Source organism: Dermacentor silvarum, chromosome 3, assembly GCF_013339745.2.
Source record: "Dermacentor silvarum isolate Dsil-2018 chromosome 3, BIME_Dsil_1.4, whole genome shotgun sequence".
NCBI classification, from domain to species: domain Eukaryota; kingdom Metazoa; phylum Arthropoda; class Arachnida; order Ixodida; family Ixodidae; genus Dermacentor; species Dermacentor silvarum.
The window spans coordinates 161,084,564-161,097,583 of NC_051156.1; the positions used below are offsets into that span (position 1 = coordinate 161,084,564).

Genomic DNA, 13,020 nt, shown 5'->3' on the forward strand with positions numbered 1-13,020 from the left:
GGCAAGCGTCACATCTGAGATCGGTGACAGTTATATAGTTCGGCCCGTGCGCAATGAATAACAGCATTGTGGCGGGCATGAAAGTCCCACCCTAGGATAACTTCGTGGAAGCACAAAGAAATCACAATAAATTCGATGGCGTATACAACTTCCTCGATGAGAACACGAGCGGTGCACGCCGCCATCGGGTGAATACACTGTGCGCCTGCTGTGCGGAGGGAGAATCCTGCAAGGGGCATCGTGACCTTTCGAAGGAAGCGACAAAGCTTTGCGTCCATAACTGATACAGCGGCTCCGTTATCCACGAGGCCATATGTGCGCACACCGTCGACTAACCCGTCTGTCACATTGGTCGGGTTACGTTGAGGACTTTCGCGTTTCGACGGCGTCGCAGCCCTTGCCTCATGGACTGCGACGATAGTTTTCCTCATCCTGAGCTACGGGGCGAGGTCGCATCGGTGATGAGGAGCGTCGACGTGGAGAAGGTGAGCGGCGGATGTTGGCTGACCGGCGGAATGGTGGTAACGCAGCCCGAGGTTCGTCGTCGTAATATGGGCGCGGAGAAACCACCATAGGACTTGGCGCATATGGTGTAGCGCTATGCGACTGCAAGCTACTACAGTGGCGTGCGACGTGGCCTGCGTAGCCGCACGCAAAACATATCGGCCGATGTCCGCTGTACGCCACCGAGTCGCTGCGGCAGGTCCCATCCATGTGGGAGGACGCGTTGGACGTGACGGCTGGTGAAGTGATTGCACGGAAGGCTGTTGTCGGGGCATAGCGAGTACTTCGGCGCACGTGAGAGGTCCCCGTTGAGGGAGTTGAGGCTGAGTGACGACTTCCGCGCAGCTGAGTGGCACAGTTGTCGGGATCTGTTGGGGCCTGGCCATGACTTCGGCGTAGCTGTGAGGCGCATTGCAGGAACGCGTGGTGGTGTTCAGGCAAAACCTCGTGCAGTTCTTGCGCTATGACGTGGGGAAGCGGAGGCGAAAAACTCGGCGTTGGCGAGGGTACCGGCCTGCGGTGTGCAAACGCCTAGTTCTTAGTTTTTATGTGATTAATTTTCTGGAAACTGGTATCTACTGAAGAAGCTTTATTTAAGAAATTATGGCAGTTTTATCACCCTCGTCATATGCAGGTGTTAAATATTATTCGATTCATAAAAAAGGCGCACCTTCAACTGAAAGAAGCATTGATAGCCATAGCAACGTATTATACAACCACGTGATGTAAGGTCGTAGTTTTATGGGCCTCGTGTAAATTTCACCACATTTTCTTATTAAATTAACAAGCATGGTGCCACGCGCTCACAGGCGAACATGAACAGATTCAATTAAATTCAATGAAATTTATTTCATTTTATGTTCACATAAAAAAATGCAGGAGGCCAGAAATAAAGTGAAACTTCGATCACTTGACGGGGATTCAGGCACCCCTTACAAGGCAACAGCGTGATATTACATGTCATTTTTCACATGAAGAAACACTATCAATATGCGTAATCGCCACTCACAGAAAAAACGCTATAAGAGCACATCAAAATAAACGTAGAAAAAATACATTTGTTCATTGATATACACTACTGAAGACACACGAAAAACTTTCTCATTCGTTTCTTACTGGTATATACCATATCTATTTTATGTTACAGCAGGTTGTTTAAAAGTTTCGGAAGCCTGTTGTTTTCGAAACGAAACTCTCACTCGAAAACCGCGAACACTCACTGTCAAAACGCTGACGTGATGAACACCGATCTCGCGGAGCCAACGCTTCGACGCGTCTCCGAAACTTCAGCTTGCACATCTTCCAACATATGGTGCGCCGGAAGACAGCGCACATCTTATCGCACTTCGACTATAAACGGAACATTACGGCAGCGCCGACGCCCACGACGAAAATTCACCTTGATTGCCCATATAATGGCTGTAGGTTAATTTGTTGAATGCAAACTAATTATGCCTAATTAAGCTCAGTTGATTCAATAATAATTAGGGGGCTTAATATTATTTCAGCCTAATTTCGATTGAATAGAAATACACTGATATAGGCTAATCAGGAATAATTATGAATAATTAGGATGATGGTAGCCTGCTTAAGAATAATTCACACTTCTTTCCCTAATTAAGATTATTAACTATTACATAACTGCACCCACAATATTAGTTATTGCTCATCCATGCGATTAGCACATTGCGTCATCCTCGACACAGTGAGCTGCGTTGTGCGTAACTTGGCCACTGAATAAATCGTTCGTTGCATGACTGCAAAAATGAGCGACTGGAAAGAATGCTTACGCACTATGTGACAAGTTCAACTAGGGAACTTCTCCAGTAACTTTAAATGTGTAAGCATTTTTATGCCTACCTAACGAGGAAACCCTCGGTCCGTCCTTTGGTCACGTAAGACGAATCGCTATAAAAAAATTAATGTACGAAACAAAATTATTTCGAAAGGGAAGAGAGTCAAAGGCCTGCTCGGCACACGCAGCACAGTCACAGCGTAAGCTGGTGGAATGGCTCAAGAGTAGCTCCCATGTCGGCACCACGCACAACAGGGTCTTCGCGGTAGTCTCTTCGCCTCGTTTTGACGAGAACGATCTGAACTGTCTGCCCGGTATCGACGGCGAGCTGCGGCTTGTTATGCTCTCTCTGCACAGCAGTATGCCGAGCCCGATCAAGCCTTACAACTGCAGCTTACATGTCGGGCACGCTGCGTTTTCAGGCACCTTAACTAGATGGCGCCACCATACTGGCGGAGGCTCGGGCAGCTCGGGATCGCGTTGATTGCGCCCCTCGTCTGAATTGCATCTCTTCATCTGCGCCTGCGCATGCTGCGTTTGCAGGTGCCAACCTAGATGGCGCCACCATACTGGCAGATGCTAGGGTCGTCTGCGCCTGCGCGCCTGCCTAGGGAGCGCTTATAGGGCATTTCCCCGCTGCCTGATAGCAAGCGCTTGCGTGGCTCAGTGGTAGAGTATCCGGTTCCCACGCAGCAGGCGCGGGTTCGATCTCGGCGGGAACCGGGTACATTTCCGGCGATAGCGGCTACAGTCGCCAACGGCGGTGGCGGTGTCGGCGGCGCACACCATCGCGAACCGAAACGGCTATTTAAATGAGTCCATAACAACTTGCGCCGTTAAAAAACACCGACGATTACGACACTGCCCAATGCGAAATTTCAGTGCTGCTCTATACGTGTTTTCATTTCGCGATATAATGGCTAGCGCGGACAATCTGTCTCGTGGGGCACGTTGCAAACGGAGCGAAGTGTGGCGCGACTGCCTCGCTAATCGAGTGTTCGCGATAGGCAACGCATTGCACATTGCGCGATTCACAGCAGCTGCCCCAGACAGACCTCCGCTCATGCAGTGGTTCGATTCTACGTATGGTATCCTTGGACGCGCTCGCCGCATACGTTCTTTTCCGGAAATAAGTTCATTAGACCAGTGACCACCTATCGTGGCGATTCGGTTACCTTGAAGATAGAAACACTGAATAATGTGCGCAAGATTGTGGATGTTCACGTGACCTGTTTATAGAGAGGTAACATGAGTCCCTTTGCAGACTTCCAAATTTCGCCAGAACGAAATGCATAGGAACCCTTGAATAAATTAGTAGTCTGGCGTTTAGAATTCGGCGTACGGCAATACACGAACTGGGCATTATAGGGCATTTTTCCGCTGCCTGATAGTAAGCGCTTGCGTGGCTCAGTGGTAGAGCATCCGGTTCTCACGCAGCAGGCGCAGGTTCGATCTCGGTGGGAACCGGGTACATTTCCGGCGATAGCGGCTATGGTCACCAACGTACCAAAACCAAAATGACCATGGCACTAAGACGTAGGCGGCTCATTCATGACCTACATGACACGCATGTCACGAGTCCTCAGGGGTGCCTTTAGCTACACCTAAGAGACCTTAAGGCGAAAGCCTTAGTCATGCTCATTACTGTTATCTACTGAAGAAGCTTTATTTAAGAAATTATGGCAGTTTATCACCCTCGTCATATGCAGGTGTTAATTATTATTCGATTCATAAAAAAAGCGCAACTTCAACTTAAAGAAGCAGTGATAGCCATAGCAACGTATTATACAATCACGCGATATAAGGTCGTAGTTTTATGGGCCTCTTGTCATGACTTCGACCATCAACCTTTAGCCTTTTCCTTCACTTAGTTCCACATCGATCGAACCCATTCCATTGGTTTTTAGTGCGAATGTTTTTTTCGCTGAGTTATTGATGTTTTTGCTGAGTCATGCTCATGACTATGACTTCTACTACCATCATTTAGTGTTTCCTTCACTTAGTACCCACGTCCGAACCTATTTCAGTGGTTTTTGAGTGGTAATGTTTTTTTTTTGCTGAGTCATTGTTATAACCTACATGACACGCATGTCATGACATTCATGTCATGACATATCATTTATGTTCGTCATATACTCTTCTCATAGTATGCCAATTTTGGTACATTCCAAGTTAACGAAACGACCGTGAGAGCACAAAGACGTAGGCGGCTGATGTAGATAGATAGATAGATAGATAGATAGATAGATAGATAGATAGATAGATAGATAGATAGATAGATAGATAGATAGATACTGTCAAAGTAGCAAATGTGCGCCAAGAAATTCTTCGCATTTAAAAAAGTTGGGCTCATGTTTTTCAAAATTGTAATGAACTTGCAGCGTGTAGCTGGAATGCAGAATTTCACGCGTTCGTCTCTTTCGTACACTTTATTGAGTTGCACGCGCATGCACGCGCATCCCGGTAATCAGCGAGCTATTTGGTTTGAGCGAACTGGGACATAAATGGCCTGTTCTGGGTGAACTAGCCAGCAGCAAGACTTTGCATGGTACAAGTTTTTATTTACCTGTGCGCAGTTGATATTCATGTATGTGAGTGTACTCTTCTTATCAATGACGTCTTCTTTTCAAGGCGAACGGGCTTTATCTCTATTCGCGCGACAGATATATTCATTGGATGGCGCTAGATACACCTTAGCTGGCCTGCCGTGAGGCCGTTGCAAGGATATTAGCAGCACTATTTAAAAAACAGCAATCCTTGAAGCTTCAAGCATGCCTTTGATGCGACCGGCGCTTGCGAGGCATGCTTGAGAGGCATGATTTATAGGCGTACTTTTTTGATCGATCCACTAATTATGGCTGACAAATAAGATTGTTATCCAGTACTTACGGAGATCTGGTGTCACGCAGCCAGATGCGACACATGGACGCTAAAACACGCGGCCATTGCTACTCACCTTGGTTTGCGTCTAGATCCTGTCGTTTTAGAGCGCCAGAACTTTCTTTCATACTAAGACGACGTAACGAAAGCGCTGTATCGCCGAAGAGACCCGAGAAAAAAAAATTCACCGACGATTACGACACTTCCTAATGGTAAATTGTACGTGGGAAATATGTGTTTTCATTTCACGATTTATTGGCAGGCGCAGACAATCTTAGCGGCGAGCTAATCGACAGATCGCGAGAGGCAGCGCGTTACGTAGGGTGCGATTCACAGTAGCCGCCGCAGAAAGATGTCCGCTCATACAGCACCTTGTTTTCATATATGGCATCCTTGGACGCGGTCGCCGCATGCCATCGGTGGGCGACGGCCCACTACTTTGGCGCCATCTTGTAGCGGTCGTCGCCCGTCTTGCGCGGTACTACGCTTTTTTGTAGCGTTAGCTACACTGGCCTAGCCAAGCCCGTTTCGCGCGGCACATCAAGAGCCGTGCTGCGCATGCGCAAGGATCAGTGATGTCACACGGCTTGCGCACCGGAGCCACCGGAGCCGGCACCTCTCGCGCACTCCGCCGCCGCCGTGCGCGACTCACCGCCGCCGGTCTGCGCATTCCAGAGGAGTGACGTCGTAGCCGTGGTAGACGCACTGGCGCCGGCGCGCGCTCGCTGTGCAGTCGCCGTCTGACACTGCACTGGAGCCGCTGCGCTTCTGACTGGCGTTTGCCAGTGTGGTATAGCCATGGAGAAGGAGAGCGCAAATGCTGCTCTCAAGCTAATCCTTGACAATCCAGACAACCAGGAAAGCTAAGAATAATCAGCTGAACCTTTGCTAACGCTACGTATATCCTGGCATAGCCGAGCTAAGCCACTGCAACTTTTTTTGTCACGCTTTCGCCACAACCCCCTCCTTCGCAGAAAAATGGTTAAATACAAACATCATCATCATCACCATCAGCCTATATTTATGTCCACTGCAGGACGAAGGCCTTGCCCTACGACCTCCAATTACCCCTGTCTTGCGCTAGTTGATTCCAATTTGCACCTGCAAATTTCCGAACTTCATCGCCCCACCTAGTTTTCTGCCGTCCTCGACTGCGCTTCCCTTCTCTCGGTATCCATTCTGTAACTGTAATGGTCCACCGGTTATCCATCCTACGAATTACATGGCCTGCCCAGCTTCATTTTCTTTTTCCTCTTAAAGGGGCCCTGAACCACCCCTCGGGCTTGATGCAATATCATAGTCCGCGGGCAGCATATGCTGTTGTGAACATCTGGAGCTCGCAAGCGGAGCGCGAAGACACCCTTTTCTCAAACGCTCTCGTTTCAAAAACCCCATGATCCTCGCTCTTTTCTGTGTGCTTTATTTCGTAATAAAGCACACTCCAATACGGGGCTGCTATTGGTCGCTGCGGTCGGCTACACCGCAGCCGCCGCGGGGTGCCGTCCACGAGTCCACTGGCTAAACGCACTGCGGCTCTCTCCGGGCAGCCGCGTTTGGCTTACGTTTAGCACGGCGTAGGCACCAAATCGAAAATTTCAACTGCGCGCCACGGTGACGTCTCAGAGTCGGACGTCACGTTGACGTCTCCGCCGTAGCCTTCGCAGTGCAAGGCATTGGAGGAGGAAGGGGAGCACAACGGAGGCCGTGTTTCATTGCCGATAACTCCGCTTCTGCTGAACGCATTGAAGTACTTTTTGTGGCAAAGTGATTCTGAAATAGCCTCTTTTCACTTCAAATGTCTTCCTCCACTTCGATAAAAAGTGGTTCAGGGCCCCTTTAGAGTCAACTATAATATCAGCTAACCGCGTTTGCTCTCTTATCCACACCGCTCACTTCCTGTCTCTTAACGTTAAGCCTAATATTTTTCATTCCATCGCTCTTTGTGCGGTCCTTAACTTGTTCTCAAGATTGTTTGTTAACCTGCAAGTTTCTGCTCCCATATGTTAGCACAGGTAGAATGCAGTGAATCTACACTTTTCTTTTCAATGACAGTGGTAAGCTGCCAGTCAGGATTTGGTAATGCCTGCCGTATGCATTCCAACCCGATTTTGTTCTTTTGTAAACTTCCTTATCATGATGATAATGTATGGTGTTTAATGGCGCAAGGGCCAAGTATGGCCAAAGAGCGCCATGCCAGTGTTTGTGAGTTTGCAGGGGAGCAATGAATTCTGAGAAGCAGATGAGGCGTGGCTGTAAAGGGGAGTAAAAATAATCGCTGTATAGTGCGTAAAATATACATGTACTAAAATCATGGCAATGATTAATGAGGTGTACTATGAAATGGAGCTTCCTTATCATGATCAGGGTCCCCTGTGAGCAATTGACCTAGATAGGCGTACTCCTTTGAAGACTCTAGAGGCTAACAGGCGATCCTGATTTCTGGTTCCCTTGCCAGGCTATTGAACATTCTCTTTGTCGTCTGCATATTAATATTCAACTCCACTCTTATACTTTCTCGGTTAAGGTCCTCAATCATTTGTTGTAATTCGTCTCCATTGTTGCTGAATACAATGTAAATGACATAAGCCTTTGGCTGCGCAAGCGTAATATTCTTTGAACCTAAGTAAATCTATGGCCTCTTCATAAATGTCATGTCTGAGAGTAATAACGTCGGTGCCTGTATTTCGAATCCCTTAACATCCATTACCATACAGAAAGAAGCTTGGGTATATCGCTATGAAGGTAGGCACTAATTATTTATCTAAACTGTGATACACTTTCTCTCTCACAGAATTAAAAATTCTATATTAAACAATATTGCATTTTATTTTATTCTGCCTTTAGATTATCACATCATTCTTCGACTGCAGCCATCCACCTTCCAACCAAGAAAGCAATAATCATTGGCTTATTGAGTTTTCCTCCCTAGAGGATGAGCGCTAGTACTCGAGGTAGAATATGCGGACTAGAAAAAACAAACAAGAAAATGATCATTAGTGGGGGAGAATGCTGCTGTCACACAAAATGAGTTCAGAACAGAAACAATCGCTGAATCATGAAATTCTTTGTGGTGAGCTTAGATCATTATTAAACAATAATTAATTGATTAACGTTAAAGTATTTCGATGTCTAACGTACATAACGCCGAACTTTGAATGCAGAATTTGTATAGCTTACTGAGAAATATACAAACGTGTTGCCGAGAAGATAGTTGCACTTATTTATTTTGGGGGGCTACAAACAAAAAAAGCGCACGAGACTTCAGAAAGTAGCCTGTGACTATAGACTCTTACACACATCGACTATAATGCCTAATGCCCCCAAACATGTCACCAGCGAATGATTCATTCACCAGACAGAATATTTGTAAAGAATGGGTCGTTCGCCAGTGTCAAGGGCTGAAGGGAATTACGCATTGACCCAAGTGGTTAAAATATTGCATCACACTCATTGGAACCAAATCCTTGGCTTTAAATCGTTTCCCACAATGCGTAGGATCTGCTTTATTTTTACAAGATCTCATTTTGCACACTGGAGAGGCAGTCAATGACAACCGACTTCATAGCCAAATGCCCAGTAGGACTTGGATCAAACAAGGCTGGATGCATTTATTTCACACCTATTGCTGTTCTTTTACATATACCTTGCGGGAAGCCCACCGAATATTTGAAAAAAAAATGTCACAGTTTCGCCCTAAGGGCTAAGCAATGAATGCGATAGCAGCACAGCAATGTCATACGAAGTAAGGTGAGCGGCTTTGGTAGCAATATGAATTGTAGTAAACATGAGCTGATTAAATAAGCAGGTGTGCTGCGGCGTAAGTAGACCGACATGAAGAGAGACTCGATGACCACGAGAAGGCGTGTGTGAAACGGTAGTGTTGATGAGAAGCGCTTCCCATGGGCAGCGCGTGCAAAGGGACACACCTGTAGCGCTGCACTGCCGATCCGGGCCGCATTGCATGTGTAGCGTGCGTTGTAAAATGCGGCCCGACTATTACTAACTGAATGAACAAGCGTGGTGTGAGCGTCCACAAACAAACATGAATAGATCACACTGAATGACTGCAGACGACGACTGTCAAAACGCTGGCAGCAAGCGCATACGCCGCAGCGGGCGAAGGTACGTGTGGTCTATCGCTTCAACGGAAAATGAGCGGCGAATGCACAGCGCATACAAAGGTCAGAGCCGTGTGGAGATAAGAGACGCTGCGGGCGAGCGACGAGCGCGGTTGTTGGCACAGTAGAAGTGCGCCCCCCCCCCCCCCCCCCCGCTCCCTCCGGCGCTGGCTTCCCGCTTCCTTGCTTGCGCGTGGGAGAGTGAGTGCGTTCGCTCTCCGTGATAGCGCGCGTCCCCGCACGCTTCCGCTCGGGCATACGGCGCGCGGCGAAGCTTTTATCTATACGGAACCTCACGGCGACGCCGACGGCATAAATCCGGTTGAAGTGTCCATATAATTGCTATCGCAATAAAAAAAACTATTATCGCGAGCACCACACGAAACAGCCCAGCAAGTCTCCGTCAAGGCTCGGTCTGCGGTGGCCCTTGCGAATGATTGCGCAATGCGTTTATACAAAAAAAAACGTGACGTCGAAACAGCACAATATCTCTCGACCACGACAATCGTCATCATCGGCGATCTGACAGCATCGGCGATCTGAAACGCACGGACTAGGGGGCGATGATGTGTTAGAGACACCAACACGCGAAACTTCAGCAGATGTACAAGAAATTGCGTGTTCAAGAAGTGTAGAGACGCACTCAGCGAGTCAAACAATTCAACGTTGTGTAAAGTTTCCCTACACGTTGAGAAAGATCGTAACACTACACAGATGCACATTTGAATATCGTTAATAAAAAACAATTTCTACGCTTTGTTAGTACGGAGGTTGCTCAGCGCAAACATTCATAAGTTTAACACAATAACAACGAACAGCACACTGTATGACAAGCACGTACGTTACAAGGACGTATGGTACATGGTTATGCTATGCTATATGATTAGTGTATGAGCTCGCCCAGCAGCGACGAACAGACGGTTATTCACCACACTATGATCACGTCGAAGTTCGTCAGCTCGATGAGCGTAGCGCGCAGGTCTCTCCTCAATTGCAAGGCGTTTGGAGGTTGGTTCGGTTCCTGGAACCCAAGAAGTGCGCGGTCATGTCCTCGAACCTGTGGGTGCCGAAGATCGGTGTATTCATAACGTCACAGATTTTCTCCCAGTCCTCGCATTCCAAGTCGAATATGGCCAAACCGAAGGGAAAGTCAACAAATTGTCTTCTGAGCCTGCAGTACTGGAATATCCAAAATCAATATATGTGGTTATAGTTCAGACGCAAAAAAAAAAAGCTTCGGTGGTCATTATCCAACTTAAATGAGCCTCGCGTGCATGCAGTAGCCCCCCTCCCACGTGCAAAGACATTTTGTTAACATTCGGTAGCACCGACTTGACGCTTTCCGCACACGAGGCCGCCTTTCACACATTGCGCCATTTGCCACGTATAGCGACCGACGCGGATATATGCTGCAAGCGACAGGTATGGTGCAGGTTGGCGCCAGCCGTGACGGGTCGTCGAAAAGTGCTTAAGTTTAAACGCTCCAGGTGAGTACCTAGTTGGTCATAGGCACCGTGCACCGTCCAGACGGCACTAGCGCGCTTCCTTTTGTGTAGCTGCGGTGCCTCAATAACAGTGCGAGCAAGGCTACTATCGAGGCACCCTGCCTGTTATACAATGGTGTACCAGCTCGTTCCTCGTTGCCTTCCCAATCTTGGAACGAGTTCCAGTTACAAGTTACTTTAATGCGAAAGGAACGCGTTACAGTTACACTCCGAACATTGGAACGTGTCGTTACATTAACGTTACATTTGATTTTTTTAATTAAGATATAGTGTCGCATAATCCTGGAGCAAAATAAAGTGAGCAATTTAAAGCTCACATCGGAACTACGTATATTATAGGAATTTGAACATCGCCGGTGGCAGATTATTTGGAGATAAAATGAATCCAAAGAAACGCTCCTAGACGAACTTTTTTCAGGGAGCACCGGACATACTCCAGATATCTCTAACTGTAACTTTGGTGCTCGCCTTTTACAAGTGCAACACATACGGCACTTCCCACTTCGGTCTTCAAATGCGCAGTCAGGATATAGTGCGCTTCAGATCTGCAAATAGAAAGTTACACGCACCAGTATTCTCCTGAGACCCGAACAGAACAACGGAACATATTCGCTCTTCAAGATGGTTTTTACTGTCTACTGTTATGTCTCGAACTTGAAAAACAATTTTTAAAATTTGAATACCACGGATAGATGTCAAAAGCTCCGTCTTCATGTACGAAAAAAAAAAGATTATCTCCATCATCGCCTCAGCTTACCTGTGGTAAAAACCGCATTGTTTAAACACTGAGATGAATATGGAACTACGTGTAATATATTGCCATGTTGCTGCCGCTTCCGGTATTTTCACGCAATCTCGGTGATTCGAAACACGCCTCGAGGTTGCTTTCGGCCATCTGGGAGGACACAGAGGTCTAGACCAATTTATCGTCCAATTTCTCGAAAGCGGATGACAATAATATGAGCAAACCACTTCTTGCAGTTACACATGCACCGTACGTCATACCCAGCGTGAATATTTTTCGTAATCACTTTCGAGTGAATTTCGAAAATAAGTTGAAGGAAATGTGGAATGTATTGTACTATCAGCGTCAAATGAAAGCCGAACAGCGGAGCGCGTGCCACAAGCACTGTTAACATTATAGTGCGCGCCGTCCTGTCATCACCACTGACAGGCGAGCACATCCGGTGTGGCAGCACTGCGCGATCCCCCTATAGTGCGTTATCTTCACTTCTGTTCCAGTTTTCGTATGGTAATAGCGGTGGCCGGCGTGAGCGTGCCAAGCGCTTTTCGTCGTATCACTCGCTTTTACTCTAGCGCTGCATTGCAGTCAGCGTCGGGGCACGATGAAAAGAAAAGATACATCTAATCGCTTTGTGGTTGAATTCAAGCTATCGTTTTTTCTTGTTCAGCACAACCTTGTTCAACCACAAGCGATCGGCACACCCATGCCGGATACCGTAGCAGCTGCGAGCGATATGCCGCGATGCGCAGGTTTGCCGATCGAATGCATGAATGTTGCAGAATTTTCGCTTCTGTTTTCTTTTTTTTTCTTCCTTTCAAAATCACTAGTGGGAACACAGGCAAAAAAAATCGCACTTCAGTGGGGTGGCGCTGCACTACCAAACCGGATGTGTGGGCCTGTCTGCGCTGATGACTGGACGGCGCGCACTATGCTGTTTCTAATGCTTGTGGCACGCGCTCCGCTGTTCGCCTTTCATTTGACGCTGATAGTACAAAGGGTCTAAGGAGGATATAATTAAATTTCTTGCACAAGAAACCACATCGAAAGAAACAATACATAGGTGTTTAATGAATGCTTATTCAATATTGTAGTGTGAGTGACAAAATTGTCAGAAACACATATTCGCCATTTAGTAAAGACCCTTGTCTGAACTCAGCAAGAGTTACATCTTGATGTTAGTGTCCGACAGGCCGGCATGGAGGAATGAAACTATAGGAGAGAGCGTAACGTGACAATCTTGAAGCCTAGTCATGAAAACATATAACGGAGAATTCACGAAAGAAAATGCACCATAGTCACGTGACAGGCAAGCGGTAGTTCTTCGCGCCTCACGCGGTCGCCCATCCGCTGCTCTGCATGATGTGCTGCGTACGTGGGCGCGTCTATTCAGCGCCGTGGAACGTTTCCAGAAAGAACGCCGTTACCTCTGCCGTTCCTTTGTAAACCTAACGAGTCACCGTTACAGTTCCACCG

General features: G+C 47.4%; 1 protein-coding gene across 1 annotated transcript in view; it reads right to left on the reverse strand.

Annotated features, from left to right (window-relative positions):
• Window positions 1-10,069: 10,069 nt before the first annotated feature.
• Window positions 10,070-13,020, reverse strand: part of LOC125944039 (uncharacterized) — a 154,847-nt gene continuing 151,896 nt past the window's right edge. The window contains exon 6 of the mRNA XM_049663776.1: window positions 10,070-10,476. Coding sequence (XP_049519733.1) covers window positions 10,285-10,476 — 192 coding nt within the window. The 3' untranslated portion in view covers window positions 10,070-10,284. The remainder of the gene's footprint in view (window positions 10,477-13,020) is intronic.